The 22,657-nt window shown below is 33.5% G+C and overlaps 1 protein-coding gene across 50 annotated transcripts in view; it reads right to left on the reverse strand.

Moving 5' to 3' along the window:
- LOC145293800 (putative NADPH-dependent quinone oxidoreductase VAT1L) overlaps positions 1 to 22,657 on the reverse strand; it is a 324,545-nt gene that overhangs the window by 116,652 nt on the left and 185,236 nt on the right. For all 50 annotated transcript variants that reach the window (XM_080140590.1, XM_080140822.1, XM_080140814.1 and 47 more), the window contains exons 5-7: positions 10,349 to 10,452; positions 5,533 to 5,588; positions 2,388 to 2,582 (exon numbers count right to left, since the gene is read on the reverse strand). In XM_080140590.1, the coding sequence (XP_079996716.1) occupies positions 2,388 to 2,582; positions 5,533 to 5,588; positions 10,349 to 10,452 (355 nt within the window). The remainder of the gene's footprint in view (positions 1 to 2,387; positions 2,583 to 5,532; positions 5,589 to 10,348; positions 10,453 to 22,657) is intronic.

Genomic DNA, 22,657 nt, shown 5'->3' on the forward strand with positions numbered 1-22,657 from the left:
AGTTGCACCTGGCCGTGTACAAAGGTCTAGTTGCGCCTGCCCGTGTACAAAAGTCTAGTTGCGCCTGCCCGTGTACAAAGGTCTAGTTGCGCCTGCCCGTGTACAAAGGTCTAGTGGTGCCTGGCCGTGTACAAAGGTCTAGTTGCGTCTGGCTTTGTACATAGAGCTAGTTGCGTCTGGCCGTGTATGAAACGATGCTTGTGTCTGGTTGTGTATTAAATTTTAGTTATGCTTGGCCATGTAAGAAAGGTTAGTTGTGGCTGGTCGTGTATGAAGTTTATATATATATATATATATATACACACGCACACACATTAGCAGGCTGCTTTGTGTTGCCTGTTTAAATATGATATTTAAATTTATTCAAATTTTGTATTTATTATTAATATAGAGCCAATTCTCTATTGATAATTATATTGTGCCCAATATGCAATAGTAGACTCCGGCATGGTCCAGTCATAAAATACACTTAAATGTGATATGTGCAGATTTCGTATTTATTTTTATAAAGCCAATACTCTATTGATTATTATATTGTGCCCAATATATAGTAGCGATTTCAGAAATAAAAAAAATAGGACTTGGGTGCCATCAGCTAAAATCGAAACTAAAACATTGTTTACCAGTTTTATTCGTTGCTGTCTGACCTAATACTATATGCAAACAAAAACTTTAAAAAGTAACATCGTTAAAGATATAACTGTATATTTACGCATGCGTAGAAGTAACATGTTTAGTAGATTTGCGCCTGCTAAGTTAAAAATTGACAGAGGAATTTGGTAGAGATTGTCCCTCACATAGACAGAAAAGGTCACTATTATAGATATACTAGCAAGCTACCCGACGTTGCCTGGTCATAAAACATGCTTGAATATGTTATTTTAATTTATTCAGATTTCATATTTATTATTATAGAGACAATCTTCTATGACCCAGTTGTAAAATACGCTTAAATATGATATTTTAGTTCATCCAGATTTCGTATTTATTATTATAGATATAATTTTCTATTGATTATTACATTGTAATTGTCGCATCGGTTATATGCACAATGAAACGCGTGTAAGACACTCATGGAAAAGGTAAATATTAAAAATTCGCTTATATATAAATTAAATAAATAAATATAATAAAAAATAAAACTCATGATTGTTGACTGATTTTTTTGTGGTAAATGAAATGTAATTTTATAGTGTACCTGCTCTGAATGTTGAAATACATCTTCATTGATCTTATTATTCATAACAATTCTGACTATTTTATAAGGAAAACATTTTAAAAATAATAATAATGTCATTCATCAAATTCCGTCTATATTTGTTTATAATATCATGTCAGCTGATGATCTTGAAAATAGTCTTTCTTCTCTTATAGACAAAAGAAAATAATTTTTATAGGAGAATATTTTACGTTACACCGGCCAAAATTACATCGGTGTAATGTAAAATATTCCCCTGTAAATATTTTTTTTTATCTATGAGAGAGGAAAGATTTTTTAAATCAGATTTTTTTTTTAATTTTTGATACTTATTGGTTGAATTTCTGTACAAAACATATCTAAGAACACTGCCAGAAATATAAATTACCTTTGTGTGTAATTTGCAAGAGATAGGCTCAGTCGTTTCGGAACCTATGAGGAAGGAACTCACACACAAAGTGACTTTTCTATAATAGTAGAGAGAGAGATATTAACAAGAATACTTGTTCCCCAGGACTGGTAAAATTCCTCAAACAAAACGGTTTTGCACCACTTTTAATGTTTCTTTACAAAGATCAAAATCAACAGATAATGGCATTAAACTTTATGTTTAGAACCCTTATTCCAAATTTGACCAGAATCCATACGAGTTGGATTATAGAAAATGTCTGAAATTGAAAGATTAATGGGTATTAAGAAATTGAAAGCTTAAGCTTTAAGGGTATTGAAAGTTAGGAAATCATGTTTAATTGGTGCTTCATGCCATTGCATAACATTCAATGCAAATCTGAAATATTTGAATTTATTCAAATGGGAGATTATCTCTTGAATATGCCTCATAAAAAAAAAAACTTTAAAATTCTCCCAAGAAACTTAAATTTTGAAAATATTTATTCATTGATGGTGAGAGAATTTCACAAAAATATTGAAGATATCAAAAATTGCACAAAAAACTTCCACAACATTTTTATTCCAATTTAATCAACTTAAACTAAAAATATATCTCATAATCAACCCTTACACCTAGCAGGTGCGTTCCAAAATTCATGATGGTCGATTAATTAGTTTAGGAGTGAATCCTGTATATATATACACACATATAAACACATGGACATACATAACTTTTATAAAGATAGCAATGTAGAGATTAGTAGACTTGTTAACACGTTGTAGCTTCTGGCATACTTACATCTTCGAAGGAAGCCACTTGGTCAATTACAGGCTTGATGGTTCCATCTGTATACAACTTAAACAGTTTGTCCATTAACTGTCGCACGTATTCGTGCTGGTTTTCACGAAACAGCAATTGTCGCAGTTGGAAGCCAGCCAAAAATTTGTTATCATCGTACAATTTCAGTGGACTTATTTTATCAACTTGCCACCACTGAAAGCATGTAAATAATAATAATAATAATAATAATAATAATAATAATAATAAATATTTAATACAATAAAAAAAAATTTATAATAATAATGAATATTGATTAACACAAAAAATTATATTTATTTGATAAAAAATTAATAATTATGATGCTAATAATAATATTTAATACAATAATCATTTAATAATAAATATACCAATGCTCTCATTAATAATAAATACTTAATACAATAAAAATAAAATATATATATACATTTAATACTAAAATAATAATTAAATCATAATAGTAATAAATTAATAATACTATTATAATTTAATAATAATAATAATAATAATAAATATGCTACTACTGCTACTAATGATAACAACAATATTTAATAATCCAATAATACTTTAATAATAGTAATAATAAATATTTAATAATAATAATAATAATAATAATAATCCAGTAATAAACAAATAAGAAATATCAATATTTTGCAACAAATAATAATTCAATAATAATAATTTCTGACACAAAATGCATATTATTCTTTTCAACTTCCAAGTGAAAACATCCTGTAGATCGAGCGAAGATTTCTATTTGAAAAAGAGGTATACCTCGAAATGTTTTTAAAAGATATGACGCCATACCATGGACTCCTAATGCGATACATTAATTGAAGATTATTGAATTCTTCAATATGGTCATTTGATCCATGTTTTATTATGCTAAACGTTGTTAACAAAATTGCACCACCTTCAAAAAGCCAAACTTCTTAAATAAATAAATAAAAATTATATTTTACTAATTAGACAACACTTACCAAGGCTAAAAGTTACCTGAGGCTAAAGATTAATAAGATGAATAGATTGTCAGTTGAATGAAGATTATTATGAAAGGATTAAAAATGAGTTGATAAAAAATATTTAAGAGAAAAGTTTATAGCAATCATTTGTTGATATTTAATTTGAATACGACCATGCTACAGTATGTAGGAAAGCAGTTCAGTTGTAATGAAAATATTGCACTCATTCATTAAAGGGGTCCTAAATTCTGGAAGATTTCTTTAGTAGCTTGCTTTTGGAATTCACTTCCGGTTCCATGTTTCCTCAACTATACCAACATGCAGAAATTCAAATGAAATGCTGCTCAACTTCTTACCCAGATTGCCCCCTATAAATCTGGTCCCAGAAGCAATATGCTTTGTTTGGAGTGAATGAAAGCTTTTTTGTAAATAAAATTTTTAAAATGCATAGTATTTGGAAAGAAACACTGTTCATGGAAATTCCATTTGATGTTAGGCACACGAAGGAAGAAAGTAAAGAAATGAGTTCTGGCTGTGAATGTCGTACAAGGATGAACCAGAGATTGAAGATCAGTCGTCGAAATAATGATAGTCGAAAAAGATTAGCAACGTGTTGTCTGTGAGAAAGAGGTTGTAGAGACGAGATCATTGATCACTAAACTGCTCTACCAATAATATTGAGCACCACAGGAAAAAAGAAATAACTTTTTTAGGAATAGTGCATTATTTAGCTTCATTATGATTACATAATCCTGTAGCAATCGTCCAACATCCACCAAGACTGATGCTCCCAAACTTTAACACCATAGCAAACAACCAACCATTAGAAGAAGTGAATCAGTTCTACCTAGGAGGCATCCTAACATCTGCTCCCACATGCATGAAGGATGTGGAGAACAGGATCAGGGCAGCCCACTCCGCCTTTGGTCGACTCAGCTGCCACATGTTCAACAACATAGCATTAACGATGGCCACCAAAATAATGGTGTTTCAGGCAGTAGTTCTCTCCATGCTCCTGTACACATGCGATATATGAACACTGCATAGAAGCAATATAAAAAAATCTGGAACGTTTCCAACAAACTTAACTGAGGCAGATTTTGAAAAAACCCTGGGAGAGGCACACCACTAATATTGAAGTCCTAGAACGAGCCTCAGTAACAAGTGTTGAGATCACCATCATCTATCACCACCTCTGCTGGACAGAACACGTCCACAGGATTGCTAATTCAAGGTTCCCTAAGAAAATGCTGTATGGTGAATTGGCCCAGGGTAGGAGGCCACGAGGAGCCCCCAAAATGCGCTACAAAAACCAACTTAAACGCACCTTGGCTCTAACAAACATCGAAACATCCTCGTGGAATGAAACTGCTAAAGACAGGAAGACGTAGAGAGATGTAGCACGCCATAGCACCGTGGACTTTGAGGAGAAGAGGAGAGAGAATGAAGATGATGGAGGAGAAGAAGGGAGTGACGAGAACAATCCCGTCCCTTCCTTCCCTTGCGAACACTATTCACGACTCTTCCACCATAGACTCGGATTTAACAGAAGCATACATAAACATCCACTCCAAAGATAGAAGACAAACGATGGGATCCAATACTCAGACATGAATGGAAATCGACAACGACATATTTAAGAATTAATGAATACAATTAAACTGCATAAAAATAATTGTAGAATATAGCTAGGGAATACATTTTTGAGATTAACTTTAATTTTTTTGATGTACTAATGAGTTACTGCTTATCAAGGCCCAAAGGCAACTTGAGGATAATGATTGGTAACGATCATTGAGACTGGCTAGAATTAGATTAAGCAGACAACCCAACAAGAATATAAAAATCATATTACACACGCATCGTATGATTCTCATGTCCTTTCTCTTCGTGCAACGCATATCCTCAATCCTCGGTGGCCATGTTTCAGTTTCGTACATAATCACACATGCCTGATAGACTTTTTCCCTTGGTAAACAGTGATAACACTCTGCTAATTAGTAATAATGGAAGTTCCATGAATTTGCTTCATAAATTTCTAACTCTTGCAATCACCTGCTCCATCCTGTGCTCCAATGGTATCACCAAGATAAAAAGACTTAAGCACCAAAATATGGACTGTTGGAATTAATTTAAAAAAAAAAAAAAACGAAACTTTTACTTACAGATTTGGCAAAACTAAAAAAGCTCTTCGTTTCTCCGGTCACAACACTTGAGGTTCCTGAAATTAAAATAAAAATGTCACTTCTGTCGAAATCAGAGTAAGACCAGGAACAAACAGAATTATGTTTGTAATTTGAAAAATTAAAAACTAGCTGCCCGTATCTCGGTATTGCCCTGGAAAAGATTAACTCAAGAGAGTCCATGAAAGTACAGAATAGTTAACTTGTTTAAAATGCGTAACTCAATCAGAATGTTAATTTTTTTCTCAGAGCCCGTAAAAGTTATTTAAGTGTATTTTTCGGAAGTGGTAATACAATATAACTATTTTTAAATGTTGTCAATGCAGCAGTGAACGTCCGTTAAATTTCATGGGATAGCGTTTCTTGAATATGTGTTAGGTTTCCCTTTTGGGGAGGGGGTGCAAATGGCATAAATTCTACTGTAGACATGTAAATTAGTAACGTTTAAAAATCAGGTTTTTCTTTTTTTGATAATTCAAGAAATTTAAATATGTTCTGATATGTCCGGGATATATAAAAAGTGGATATATTTGTTTGAAGTAGCTGAGTGGTCTTGGCTGCTTGTTGAATAAATATTGATCTAGTAAGTCGCTGTACTGTAAGGGTGTGCGTGATCAGAGGCTTTCAGCATACCTTTCTACTGCTCTCCCAAGCAGCTCTATCAGCCGGTATTTATAGCTTAACCAGCCAATCATATTCTTGTGTGGAGAAGCCCGGCTGTATCTATATTCTTTAGATCAAATAATTAATACAATTCATTGGGAATCAGCGACACCACTTCTGATGTAAATGAGAGTAAACTTTTTGCTGTATTAGCAGGAGTACCATACTTTATTCCGTGAATGCAATTGTGCCAACCGTTAGGAAGAATTTGACGGTGCGTTCGTTCAGTAGATGCAATGGTTTATATTTGAGAAACCAAAGTATGAGTTAAAAGTTTTTTTGTTTTTGTTTTTGACATTACATTTTTTTTGCATCAAGTTGTTAGGCTCGGAACATGCACGGTGACACCTAGACTTCTATAATTGTGTAGGTGAGAGGACACTTGTGCAGACTCAACTTTGAATTCATGCTCCAAGTGTTTTAGTGACAAAGTTAATGCAGTTCCCAGTTACATTTCAGGATGACAAGACGTCTTATTCTGTCCTCGTCCTTCTGTAACGTTGTCCACGGACCAACACACGTTGTGTGCAGTTTCAGTCACAAAGAAGGTCAAGATAAAGAATAGGAAATAACTCCAACTCGCTTGTTCTTTGTAGCAACATTTCCTTGTTGGTACAGCCGTGACGTCAGCAAAGTGATCTAAAAGGTTCTACACATCTCTCACGAGATCTTGAACATTATCTCATGATCGTTCTCTTTCTATTTTTAGTCGCGTGCAAGTGACTCTATAAGTCACTCTGTGGGTTGGTCTATCTGTAACACTTTTGTGCTTGGACTTTTTGGTTAAGATCAAAGGTCTGTTAATAGATGCTGTTCTTAGCTTTTTAAGCTTTTCTTGGCCAAGATCAAAGTGTAGTATCTGTCCGGCAGATACTGCAAGCAAAGACCATATGTGGGTGCAACCCCACATATAAGACCTTGATCAATGTAGGGGCAACCCTTCATACCAATTGTCACTATTCAGCTCCCCTACTCCCCGGGAAGTTGGTCCCCATTTCCCCTTCACTCCTCATATTAAAAATTGGCCTTGTGCCTAATTTGCTCGGGGGGGGGGCAAATAAATACCCTTTTCTTGGCCTTTTGGCCAAGATTAAAGTGTAGTATCTGTGGTCTTACTACATGCTGTACTTACTGTGATATAAACTGGGGTATCATTTTTCTGTATTAATTTAATGTAAAATGATCACCCACTTTACAACCAGTTAGTCTCAAAGCCATTCAAGTCATTCTCCAGATCATTCAAGTTGTTTTTGAAGGATTCCAGTTATTTTTTAAGAATTTAAGTCATTCTTAAGGTCATTCAATTCATCCCTGTTCATTAAAGTCATTCTAAGTCATTTACTTTTTATTTATTTAAGTCATTTCAGCCCATTTTTCAGTCATTTTAGTTTATCTTTAAGAATTTCATGTCAATCCTACATTCACGCATTCATTCATTACACGAGAGCATGCGACTAATGGCTATCGGCTATATTTTTACCCCATCGATGACGTCATTTCACATGCACTTACATGCGCGTATCCGTGCTATGTTACACTTCTCCAGAAGTGGGCACATAAAATGGAGATCTAGGATACCACATTCTGTGTTTGACAAAAGCTAGCCTATCAAACAACTCTCTTTATATTCCAGTGTTTCCTTTGAGTAAAGTGGATTTATAAATATAAGTGGAAATGTTGGTGTTCTATATGGAAGAACTCTTGTTATTCAATATGTAATTCGAGTCAGATACATCCAGACACGACCACCTTTACCCAATGCTGTTCTTTATTCTGACATTCTTTCAAATGATTCAACAGGATCACTAAAATCTCATCACATATGGGTGGAAGATTAAAGACTCATATAGGAGAGCTCTTTTTCGAACCTTATCAAGAATAAAACCAAGGGAGATAACTCTTATAATTCTGGACCAACATTTTTTCTATCTTTAATACTTTTTGCTCTTCCTTTTATTTTCTCTGTTAACCCTGACAATCGGGTTATAACAATATTTTTATTCTTAGATTGCAGAAAAGTTTTATACAGAACTCAATCATGGTGTGGTGTCTAAAAATGAATATTGGAAGAGAAATCAATAATCAGAACTTAGTGAAAACCTTTTACAAGAGACAGCACGCTGAAGGTGTGAATGAAAAGTTAAGGCAGCTCTCTGCAAAAATATGATATTAAAAGATTGGAGGGGCCGGTCGCGTAGTGGATAAAGTACTTGTTAAAATTCAATTCTAAGTTAGACTCTACAGGAGGTTGAAGATATAATCCTCAGTGGATACAACACTCATGATACAATTGCAAACTACTTAGGACTTTTCTCCAGTCATGGATGACAGGACGAGAATATGCTACCTCCATGGATTAAATAGAGGGTTCCATTCAAAATTCCGAGCAGATTCCCGATGTCAACAGAATGATTCCCAAGTTCGGCAAGATACACCTGAAGAAGGTCGGTATATATAAATATAAAAAATAAATTAAACGTTTTGCGATCTTTAGATACGAACTTTGATGGACAACTTGGTCGATTTGTACGGGATTATCGCCAAATGTTGAGCTGTTTTGGGCTATGGATAGCCACCTGCATTGGAGAGCCGTGGTCGCTAACGCTGTTAAACGGCAGGGCCGCTAATGATCTTGAGATATGAATTGTCTTTATTTTATTTTCCATGCTCACTATGAAGGTGTTTTCTATTTGTAAAAATGGTCATTGAGTTTTGAAGTGTTCTCTGTTTAGAACAAAATTAAAGAAATAAAAAACAAAAAAAGAATTCGTCTTTGTAAGCCAACAACCGCCGGGTTTGAGATCACCACTGACACCAACCTTCGTCTGTCTGTCTCTCACTGACCTAACCTGTCAATTCGTTTTATACATGTCTCTTGCGTGATTTCACGTGACTTCCACCAGAGCACACCTTTTAAAACTATGGGCGCCATCTTGATTTCTCTCTCTCTTTCGCCCAACCTCGCCCTCCACACGCAATAAGACCTCTGTTCATTTGATCTGCTTTTCCCTTTCTTTTTCTCCTTTCCTTCTGCTAACTTTAAACAACAAGTTTGAAGTATGAATATAAAGACGATCTATTGTTTATTTATTTTTTTTTATTAGTGATTATGTGGTATTTAATTGTTACGTTCACCTGAGCGTTTGAGGGAGTTACCTGCCCTTTGTTTATATTTACATCCCCCCACTTTTTTATTTGAGACGTATTTTTCGTTATTATTAATTTTATTTATTAAACATTTGAATATCTTATTCAAATATTTATTAAAATGTTTTGTTTTTTTTTTGTGCAGAAATGTGTTTCTAGGCATCATTCGTTTGAGGGTGACGGTGACTGAGTTGTTAACGACATAGATTGAAAAACTGGGTGCGCAAAGTTCGAATTCAGTTTTCCCCACAGAAACACTTTCATCAAGCCAACACCTGACTTTGTGTCAAATATCCTGGAGAGTAAGTAAATAATTTGATGGCTGGGTGATTTACAAAGCGAACCGCAAACATGGGTGTGCCAAGTTCGAATCCAGTTCGTTCACAGAAACATTTTGACCTTGTGTCTAAATAAAATAATAAAACTCATTTCATTAGGGAAATTAAGAAGGCGGTAAAATGATTTAAATGACGTAAAAATCTAATATGTGCTTGTTTCGCTTTAATAAAATAAATACGTTATATCAATATTGATTGATTTATTTAAATCGATGAATATTGATATTGGAAATTTCATAAAGATCGGTTAATTCTTTGAGTTTTTATGGATTTCTTTTCAATCAGTGATTTTTTTTTATTTTTATTTATTTATTTTATTTTATTTTATTTTATTTTTTTTTATTAAAAAAAATTACTTTCACTCCACAGGTCAGGCATAAGTTAAAGATTTTTTCTTTATCGCAAATATGGTTGGATTGTAGAAAGGATTGTGAACTTTATTATTTATTCTACCGGTGGCATTTTGTGTGTGTGGGGGGGGGGAGCAAAACATTGTAATTAATCTTAATTTTCACACTATTTCCTTCTAATGTTAATCTTTTACTGTTTTATTCGCGCGCGTGCGTTTTTTTATTTTTTATTTATTTATTTATTTTTTTTTCCATATACAGACACTGGGGTTCAAACCTGAATGCAACGCTAATACTTACCAAATAAAATATATCTCCCCATTGGCCTGAGGAGACTGATTCCTTTGTTCGTGTAATCTCCACAAAGACAGTCCAAGACAATGTCAACACCTTCTGGGGATAACCTGTAAGAGTAATCAAAATTATATTTAACATCATTAAAGTAACATAATTTTTTGAAATTCCTAACTCTGCCCTTCTGGGTTAAGTACTAATAGGCATAGACAGGAAGATGGATCTGAAATTACCAGACGATCTTCCACACATGAAGTTTGATTTTCTTGCCCGGTCATAAAATACACTTAAACATATTTTAATTCATGCAGATTTCATATTGATTATTACAGAGCCGATTCTCTATTGAATATTATATTGTGCCTAATATATAGTACTGATTTCAAAAATTTTTTTTAAATATGACTTCGGTGTCATCAGCTAGAATAGAAACCAAAACATTTAGCGTTTTAGCTGCTTTCCCTACCATTTGAGCTATCGACAGATAGTTAAGAAAGATTTTGAATGAAACAATTTCAAGCTATGAATGAATTTGCGCATGCACAAAAGTAATAGGAATATGTCGGCAACTTGAAATGAACAAAAATATTATTTTTCTAGTTCAATACATTTTAACTTTTTTAATTCAATATTTAAACGTACGCTTTTTCAAATAGTTTCTCCTTTTTGTGTATACCAATCCTGTTTAATTCAGAAACCCTATGTTGTTTATATATATATATATATATATATATATATATATATATATATATATATATATATATATATATATATATATATATATATATATATATTATATTAAACTGCGCGTCTCTACACCTTCTCTACAAGTGAAGTTCACTTCCCTGAAATAAATGTAGATATGGTTTATATTTTCGATTACTATAACCCCACCACACTAATATTCATCTTCCAGAATTTTCTCGTCGGTCCAATTTCTTCTCAAAGAAGCCTTTAGTTTTTCCACTACGAAAGGAGGATTCTTTTAATGGTTTGCCATTAAACAACGCCGCAGGACATCAACCTCGGTGGATATGCAATTAGAATTTTAATGAAAGACATCCATTCAATGAAGAAGAGACCGGCATTGGATCGTCTTCAGTTTTTACATTCAAGCAGAAAAAACCAACCAATAGAAATCACCGACTTCATTGTTTCCAAGAGTGGAATCGACCAATAGAAACTGTCATTTGGAATTGGTGTCGCTGTACGATCAATTTCTGTTCAAACATGAAGGAATTCTTTGAATGAAAATCAATTTAATTTCACTATTATTTTTTTTGTTTTTTTTGTTAGATTTAATTTTAAAAAATTTATTTGGGCTGTATTCGGTTGATTAATTTTATATAGAACAAATATAAAATCCGCTATATAAAAAAATCTCTATTATTATGACAATAAAAGAATGTCATCATCATCATCATCATCAGCAGCAGCAGCAGCAGCAGCAGCATCAAGTTATCGTCTATTTTACATGCTCGCTCGATTTGTTGAACCGTGTGTTTTGAGAATTCCCTTCCTGTCTCCTGTTATACGATCGTATCAACATGCAGAAATTTAAATGTAATGTGAACAAACATTTTGCTGCTCAACTTTTCAGCCATATTGCTCCCCCTCCATATGAATCTGGTCCCAACCACAGTAGTTCAATATTTTAGTGTCAATATGCTTCATTTGGGAGGGACAAAAGTAAATTTTTAAAAAAAGTAAAAAATTATTGATCATCATCATCTTCTGTTTTCGATGCTGGCATGTGTTGGACGGCTTTTATAAACTGACTTCCAAACTAACTTATCTCTGGCAGGTCGTTTTTTATCCCCTTTTCTTTCAAATTCTTCCTTATCACTTCTTCCATGTTTTCCTTGGCCTGCCACCGTCAAATGATTCTGCTACCTAAATTGTTCCACATCTATTGACCCAAATACTCTCAGTCATTCTTTCAACATGACCACACCAAGAAAGTCTCCTTATCTGCATATATCTCCATCTACTGTTCGTATGTAAATTTCTTCTGAGGTCATCAGATCTAAGCTTGTCATGAAAACTCACATTACACAATCATATATCATTCTCATAGCATCACCCTTCATGCAACACATGTCCTCTACTCTCACTGGCCAGATTTTACTTCTATCACACTGCGTACATGCCTTATAGACTTTTTGTTTGGTTGACCGTGGTAATGCTCTGCTAGTTAGTAATGGCAGAAGTTACTTGAACTTGCTCCATCCACCAATAGAACAGCCTCAATAATAATAATAATGTGGAGAGAAATCTTTGATGATGACCTGTATGAAAATTCCTAGTGATATGAGTTTTTAAGACAAGCTTAGATCTGACAACCTCTGTAGTAATTGAAATGCGAACAGTATATAGAGGTATATGCAGTCAAATAATAATAATAATAATAATAATAGTAATCATAATAATAATAGTAATCATAATAATAATAATAATCATAATAATAATCATAATAATAGCAAATATATGGAACTGGCCAGAGAGCTAAAAGGAATATAGAAGATAAAGAAAGTCAAGATTAAACTAGTAATAGTATGAGCACGAGGAACAATCCTGAAAAACTTCAAAGAATGAGAGAGATTGGAATCGGGTAGATGGCTAGAAGATACATAGGATAATAATAATATAAACAGCTGAAATCTTAAAAACCATTAAAAAAAAAATCTTAAAAAACACATGAAATACCGAACATAAAGAAACTATAACAGAAGTAAAACAAAAAGATAGAGGAACACCGCATGGAATAAAAAAAAAAAAAAAAAAATGAAACCATATAATTGTAAGCTAATCCTTCCCTTAAAAAAATAAAATAACAGAAAAAGTGTGTTTTTAAATAAAAAAAAAACAAAACATTTTTTAAATAGATAAATAAAAAGAAAATTGTAGCACCAATGTTATGTTATTAGATCCCGGAAAATACCTGTTAGCCTGCTGCATGACCGATTGTTAGTGTTTTAGGTTAAAAATATTTTAATAACAAAGCAAAAAATGTTTGTATATCAGAAAGAATGCTATCGAAACGAAATAAATATTTAAAGATAAAAGTATTTACATTAAAATAGTTTCTAGAAATTTTAACTAGGGAAAAAAGAATTTGATGAGTAAAATTAAACACAGATGTCTACGTAACGGAGATCAGACGGTGGTCGTGTTGTGATACGTGTTGATGGCGTCATTTAGAATCAGCAGTCAGAGGGCTCTGAGCAGGAGAGACTGTCATAAATGTTGATAGTAAAAATCTAAGACCAGTGTGGAAACATCGGTAAATAAAGCTGCTGTAAGTATAACCAAAACTTCGGGTCATACGAATCTTCATTTACAGCTTTTCCAAGGATCCGTAAAATCAAAATCAACCCAGATGGATAAGGTATGTTTCCCTATTGGCCAAATATTAACCCCCCTCAAGAGAATTGTATCTGTCCTCTATTATTGTAAAGACCGTTTGTCATAAATATTATATGTCCTGTTTATACATTTATCAATAGACGATCAGATGTATACTTTATATACACACACACACACACACACACACACACACACACACACCAGAGGCGTTTTTTTTTTGTTTTTTTTTTTGCAATAAGTAATGCCCCTGAACCACTTCCAGTTGTCTGATCTAGCTGAAATTTTGCATGTGCAATGATTTATATCTCTATGGGTGATGTGGCAAATTACAGCTCTGAACTAATTGTGGTTTCCATTTTACAGGTGCTTGAACAGAGTTATGTGTGAAATGGAGCCTGTTGAATGTCGAGCAGTGATCCGGTTTTTGTATTTGAAAGGACGCACACCACAGGAGACTTTTGATGAAATGAAAGAAACTCATGGTGATAATGCCCCATCATATGACCTTGTAAAACGCTGGCATTGTGAATTCAAATATGGCCGAAAGTCTGTGGAAACAACTCCTAGACCTGGTCGCCCCCCCCTTCTGCCATTGATGAGGCATCTGTCCGTCAAGTTGAGGTTGCCATTTTGGAAGATTGGCGCATTACTATTCGCCAAATAGCCCAAGATGTCAAGATTAGTACAGGGTCTATGGAAACTATCATTCATGACCATTTGCCTATGCATAAGGTGTCTGCCAGATGGATTCCCAGGTTGCTCACACCATTCCAGAAGTGAGAACGCGTTGAGTGCTCAAGGATGAATTTAGAGATGTGTCAAGAAGATAAGTCAAAGTTTTTCAAAAGACTGATTACACATGATGAAACCTGGGTCCATCACTATGATCCAGAGACCAAAGCCCAGTCAATGCAGTGGAAGCACTTGGACTCACCACCTCCAAAGAAGGCAAGGGTGCAGCCCTCCGCTAGCAAGGTCATGCTCACAGTCTTCTTGGACCAGGACGGAGTAGTGATGACAGATTTCCTGGCAAAGGGTACCACAATTACAGGAGCCTATTATGCTTCCCTTTTGTTGAAATTAAGGGAAGCTATCAAAATCAAGAGGCGGGGCAAGATCAGCAAAGGTACCCTCCTCCTGTAGGACAACGCTCCGGTCCACAACTTGCATGTTACCAGATCAGGAGCATGGGCGTGTGGTTATGAAATCCTCCCTATGCTCCTGACCTTGTACCCTCTGACTTTTACCTCTTCCCAGCCATGAAGCTTTTTTGAAAGGAAAGCGTTTCCTAGATGATGCAGCCTTGATTTCTGAAGTCACGTCGTGGTTGGAGGACCAACCTGGGGTGTTCTACAAAAACGGTCTCCAGAGCTGCATCAAACGATGGGAGAAATGCAGAACTCTGGGTGGTTCCTATGTAGAGAAAGACTAATAACTGTGCCAAGTTTCGTTGATCTATTCCTATGGGAAGTGGGTCAGGAGCATTACTTATTGCACGTCCCTTGTATTTTAATGGAATGAGCTCTGATGAATTTACATGGAAAACGGGAAGTCACCATTTATCAAGGCATGGATGCCATCCTAGGATAAGGGTTAAGTTTTAGTTAGATGATGAGACAATATTGATTCTTGGAGCCTAAATACTTTCTTCAATAAATGATATTACCTCTCTCTCTCTCATATATATATATATATATATATATATATATATATATATATATATATATATATACACACTCACCATCTTAAAGACAATTAAATATATCACACGTCAAGCAGAAAATAGACGCATTGATATATACGTGTAAATATATGAACATATCATAATCTTTACTTCTGTAACATACTTTTGCTAATACATTTTTGTTAATGTGTTTATCTTGATTACCACAAGCCCCACCCCTCCCCGAGGCCAGAACAGAAAAGAAAATCATCGTTCTTTCTTAGCTAGCCTATTTCTGTGGTTATAAAGATGGTGACTATATTTTCCTGCCTAATTGCATTTCGAGATTTCACATGGACAATGAACCTGGCCATAACTTAATGTTTTTTATGTTCCTATTTACTTGCCTCCCCACAAGGGCAGAGTTAGACACAAGGTCGGTTTTTAATGTGGAGAAAATCCAACTCCCCTAAAAAGGGGCACTCTGGATAGGAACAAAAATAAAAATTGTCTCGGTCATGAAAGATTTCTCATCCACTGACCGAGGACAGAAAAGGTAAAGTGTAGCATCAGAACAGCTACTACACTGTGATCTTGGCCCGGAGGTTTCTAATGTTATCTGAATGAATAAATGCGAAAGTTTTTCCCCACCTATCCTAACTATATTAACATTAAAATGGTCCATGCTTATTTAATTCTGCGTAGTATATTTTCATTCGTCATGATACATTCCTCCCAGAGATCATCTCTTTTTAGGGGAGGGGGGGATATAGTATACGTTGGTTCCTCACAATACCATCCTCCAAGGATTACCCTCTCTTTGTTTCTTTTTTATTAGGTATGGGGGGGGGGTAATGTTCGCTCGCTACGATATCATCTTTTCAGTCATTACCTCCTCTTTGCGGGGATTGTTGTGTGCAGTTCGTCCATTGTAATCAACATTCGAGAGATTATCTCATTTTCAAATTACAGTTAAGAAAATCTGTTTTAATAATTAGCTATACATTTTTCATGGTAATTTGTAATAGAAATGCTTTCATATTCTATTTAGAAATATTATATAAAGTTTATTTATTTAATTTATTTTTAATTTAATTTACATTTAATTTAACTTACTTTTAATTGTTATTATAACCAACATCAGCTGCGTTTAAAAACGGAAGGAAGTCTTCATTTAACTTATGAATTATTTCCCTTGAAGCTATAAAATGTTATTTCCCTGTTTGAATTTCATATATGAAGATCGTTGTTTTATGCTTCCAAAAAATCCAAAATATGGTTAACTTTCAGGGAAATCGTAACAACTTTAAAATATATTAAATAGTATATGACTGAACCCTCTGCCCGGCAATATGTTTTTTTTTTCTTTTTTTTTTAGTTGGCAACGCCGGGTATGTACAGCTAGTAAATACATAAAGTTAAATAAGTTTATATATTTATAAGTTTATAGGTTTATAAGTTTATAGGTTTATATATTTATAAGTTTATATATTTATAAGTTTATAAGTTTATATATTTATAAGTTTATATATTTATAAGTTTATAGGTTTATATATTTATAAGTTTATATATTTATAAGTTTATAGGTTTATATATTTATAAGTTTATATATTTATAAGTTTATAGGTTTATATATTTATAAGTTTATATATTTATAAGTTTATAGGTTTATATATTTATAAGTTTATATATTTATAAGTTTATAGGTTTATATATTTATAAGTGTATAGGTTTATATATTTATAAGTTTATAAGTTTATAGGTTTATATATTTATAAGTTTATAAGTTTATATATTTATAAGTTTATAAGTTTATATATTTATAAGTTTATATATTTATAAGTTTATAAGTTTATATATTTATAAGTTTATATATTTATAAGTTTATAGGTTTATATATTTATAAGTTTATAAGTTTATATTTATAAGTTTATAAGTTTATATATTTATAAGTTTATAAGTTTATATATTTATAAGTTTATAAGTTTATATATTTATAAGTTTATAAGTTTATATATTTATAAGTTTATATATTTATAAGTTTATATATTTATAAGTTTATAGGTTTATATATTTATAAGTTTATAGGTTTATATATTTATAAGTTTATATATTTATAAGTTTATAAGTTTATATATTTATAAGTTTATATATTTATAAGTTTATATATTTATAAGTTTATAAGTTTATATATTTATAAGTTTATATATTTATAAGTTTATAGGTTTATATATTTATAAGTTTATATATTTATAATTTTATAGGTTCATATATTTATAAGTTTATAGGTTTATATATTTATAAGTTTATAGGTTTATATATTTATAAGTTTATAGGTTTATAAGTTTATAAGTTTATAGGTTTATATATTTATAAGTTTATAGGTTTATATATTTATAAGTTTATAGCTTTATATATTTACATATTTCTGTTATCGGATTCACTAAATTAATTAGCAAGGATGGAGTACTGCTGCCACATCTGGGCAGGAGCTGCTAAAAACAGCCTATCCTGCCTTGACAGAGTACAAAATAGACTTTGTGGCCTAGTGGGGTACGCCCTTTTCAATTCCCTCCAACCTCTCTCCCACAGAAGAGACGTTGCGAGCCTGTCTTTGTTTTATCGTTATTTCCATTGCACGTGCTCGTCTGAGCTCCAATCCTTGGTCCCCCCCTCCCTCGCCAATCTTTCGCGAAAAACACGCATCTAGCTTAAACCACTATCAATAATTTTCCCCATTCTTTATCTGTGCCGAAATCAAAACGTAGATTTCATGAACAAAGCACGCCTGTGGAACTCTCTTCCATTTGCCTGTTTCCCACCTGACTGCAACTTGGACGTCTTCAAGTCCAACATAAACAAATTTCTAATAAACCGCCTCCTTAAGTAAGACACTTTATCAAATCTCCATTACTAACGATTACTACGATATTATCCCATTAACTACTGTACACACAATAACCCTTATCCCCGAGTGGCTTCCGGGCCTTGATAAATGGTAACTCCCATGAAAAAAAAAATCATTAATTTTAGAACATGGCTGCTACGCCTAAGAGTGGATAATATGGACTATATTTAGTTTTATTTCGTATTATACAAAGGAGCAGACAGAGAGTGGAAGCTCCTCGTTTACATTCAGATCTTTTGATTTTTATGAAATTTTAACAATAAGTATCTGACACCAATTATTAAATATTTCTCCAAATTTCAGTTTTTTTGGGTTTTTTTTTTGAGAATTTTTAAGGGTTTTTAGAGGTTATGTTATATGAGTATAACCAGGTTTGAATTTCTATCTTACTCTATGTCTTTCTTTTTCTCTATCTATCCATCTATCTATCTATTCCTCTTCACCTTCCACTCCTTCTCCGTCATGCACATGACATAGCCTATGATAGTTAAGCTAAAAATCCCTGCCTTGTCCCTTATTAAGCCACCAGTTGATTGCAAACACCTCGATGCGACTTCTGTCACGATTCGAGTTGGAATAATGAATTAAATACTTTCATCGTTTTTATAACATGGCTGTCCAACAATCCTGGAGGACAAACAAGGGTCATTTTCTATTTCATTTTCTTCTGACTCTCGGGTAGGAATGATGAATAGGGTCAAATGTAATCAAGTAGCGAGGATGGTGGCAATTCGAGACAAAGACAAATGAGATAAAAAGCAAATATCACAAATCAATATTAAAAATAGTCCATATATAGTCATCCACATACAGTACTATATATATATATATATATATATATATATATATATATATATATACGCCTGACAGTATCCTATACCTCTATAAGGCAACCATTCGCCCATGTATGGAGTACTGTTGTCACATCTGGGCTGGTGCATCTGCTGCTTGTCTCTCGCTCCTGGACAGGGTTCAAAAGAGAGTCGCCAACCTGATAGGTCCTGAACTGTCATCTAGGCTTCAGCCTCTGTCCCATCGACGAGATGTTGCATCCCTCTGCCTGTTCTACAAATACTTTAATGGTGAATGCTCTGACGAACTGCAAACACTTGTACCTCCCCGACGTAACTACCCCCGACAAACCCGACAAGCTACTAAGTCTAATCCCTTTACAGTAGAGATCCCTAGGTGCAAGAAAGCCTTTTACTCCAATAATTTCTTCCCCAGAACTGCGGGTCTTTGGAACTCCCTTCCGGGATTCTGCTTTCCCAACTGCAATGATATGCAGAAGTTCAAGTGTAATGTTAACAAACATCTTTCTACTCATCTCCCTTCATAATGACCGCGCTAATTAAGTCCCTGATAGTAGCCCCCTGCTTCAAAGTGGCACTGTGCCTTGTTTGGGGTGAAAATTGAATAATATATATATATATATATATATATATATATATATATAAGATAAAAGAAATTAAAACTGTAAGTTAAAATTTACAATTAAAATTTATTGTTTGACTAAATACTCCAAAAACCAGATTTCAAAGTCCTTATTCTGCGGAGTTTCAAAGAATGCCGTTCTTGCCATTCTTCTCATCAGAAGAGAGAAAGGCATGAGCAAATTATAATAGCAGCAAAGCTAGAATTTGCTGGTTAACGTATTAAATGAAACTGCAAATTATAAGTCATAAATTGCAAAAATGTCCTTTAAAACAACGCATGAAAAAAATGTAGGAAATGTGGAAAAAAACAAAAACAAAAAACAAACCGTGAATAAAATTGCAGATTTGATTTCATTATTTCTTTCTTCTGTAAGTATGCCTGCACATGGAATTTTTTGCGGCAAGAGTTGCACAATCTCCAACCATATTTCTCCTGAGTCAGCGTTATTAAATACCAGTGGCAAGTGAAGGTTCAGGACGACTGGAAACAATGCCGAGATAAGTGGAGAATATATACAGCGCCTAGAATTCCTCGGGAGACAGTAGGGCGAATTTTATCATCGATATTCTTCCTCATACAACTAAGTTTCACCTTACATGTTGAGTTTTTATTATCTCGATGATGCAGGAGCTTTTAGAATGGCGACTATTTTAGACCTAGTCTAAGAGGGAGTGACTAGAGGCAGATGTATCAGTCCAAATGTGTTTCCATCTAAGGAATCCTTCAATGCTTCTTTGATCCCCTCATATATATATATATATATATATATATATATATATGACAAAAAAAAGCCCCCCCCCCCCCGTCGATTTCAACGTATGAGGTTCTGCTACAACAACTAAGTTGCTCGGAAATCCACACAAATGATTTGTTTATAGTGGTGAAGGCTATGTGTAGAACCATCCACACTTTTTGGTATTACTGCTAACCTCTGTTGATGCAGATGACTGCCACAGGACAGAGTAAGTAGACCGCAGGTTTTTACATCAGAGTTTCCTTCTCCTAGATGCACGTCTTAACGAAGACTGAGGGTACATCTCTCCCAGTGAATTAATGCGCCTCCGGATATCAACCTGGAAATTCCTACGATTCGGCTCATACATACATATATACACCTAACCTTCCCAAATGGTCACCCATCTGGTACTGGCCAGACTCAACGTTGCTTAACTTCGATGATCTGGTGAGAACCGATGTGTCAACGTGATTGTGCTATATATATATATATATATATATATATATATATATATATATAAAAAAAATAAAAATTACAATTAAATTTACCCAAATGATCCAAGATGGTAAAATTAAAGTATATTATAAATATTAAAGAATTAATATTTATAAAGTTATCTCAGCCAGATGTAAAAGCTCAATAAAACCAAATAGGAGATAGAGCTTTTGGCAGTAGAGTCAAAAGCATATCTTATTTTTCTTTTATTAATATTATTGGAATTTTTTTCCTTTTTTCCTTGTACACATTTTTTTAATTTTTCCATGGATTTCTGCCTTTGGATTATTATGGACCATCTTCTTCCAATTACGGGATTTCCTTGGATTTATTTGTGCAAATGGAAATTCAATTAACTTTCTTGAAGGTATATATTTGGATTTTACCGTCACTGGATTATTTATCTTCCACCAGACTATCCATTCATGTGTAATCACCTTTTTCTTCACCATATTACCTCTGCTTCACTTTTGTTTTCAAGTAAGATCTTTGACTTACTTGTTTCATCAAATACTTTTGCATGCAAAATCCGATCCCGCATTTTGCTAATTCCTACCCTCTGATGAGAAGGAAAGTATTTCTTCGAAACAGTCGGATTAAGGACTATCCACTTATCTAGTGTTTCCTTTTCAGATTAAATATGTTTTTAACTCATTTCAAAGTGTTTTTTAACATGTTTTATTAACTGTTTGCTCGTATATATAATATATATATATATATATATATATATATAACCATATTTTCCCCAATTCTGATACAATTACGATTCTCCTCTACATTTCTTATTCCGATACAATTAACGATTTCAATTTCGATTTTTTTTTTTTTTTAAATTTCTGAATATATATTTATTTTACTGCAAAACCCATGTAATATGTACACATTTTCACAAACGTTTAAATACACTTGTTGGTGTAATTTGTAGATTTTAGTCTTGCTGGTAGTTTAAAATCAACAAATATTTCATCATTAATACGAGCCGTGGAAAATTAAGTTTTAAATGAAAAGAAAAAATAAAGAACAATAAAAAGTGTTTTTCGCATAGGAAAAGAGACATTTTTCCGATTTCGATACCGATATCCTAAAAAAATTCTGCTTTTTTTATTCCCGATTCCAAGTAATCGTCTCAACACTATATCACTACCCGCACAGCAGCCGCCGAATAGCGTAATTGTAGGAAGCTTGGAATGTCATTTGGGCGGTCAAGTTTCGACCCTGGTTTGAGGTAGTTGCCTGTCTAGCCACGCTGATGAGCTGTGATACAGCAAAACAGTACTGCATGTGGATGACTATAATGTTCCCTATCTTGGGTTAAGTATATTGGGAAGTGATATACAAACTGCCTTTAGCGTATTAAGCGATGCATTTGGACGATGTCAAAACATCGTTAATTCACTACCCGCAAAGCAGCAGATGCATAGCGTAATGGTTAGAAGCCTTGATTGTCATTTGGCCGATCGGGTTTCGACCCTGGCTTGATGTAGTTGCCTGTCTAACTGCACTGATGAGCTGAGATAAAGCAAAACAGTACTGTATGTGGATGACATATACATATATATACTTAGTTACATTTTTTGGGAAAAGGGGATTTCAGCAGGGTGCTCTTCATAAGGAAAAATTCCGAAAATAAGAGTATTATTTATATTTTTATTTACAGAAAAATTAGATGAGATAAGTCATCTGTACCGTCGGTTTCAAACCTGATAATAG

The sequence above is a fragment of the Euprymna scolopes genome, chromosome 2, assembly GCF_053919585.1.
Source record: "Euprymna scolopes isolate OS-2025 chromosome 2, ASM5391958v1, whole genome shotgun sequence".
Lineage (NCBI taxonomy): Eukaryota > Metazoa > Mollusca > Cephalopoda > Sepiida > Sepiolidae > Euprymna > Euprymna scolopes.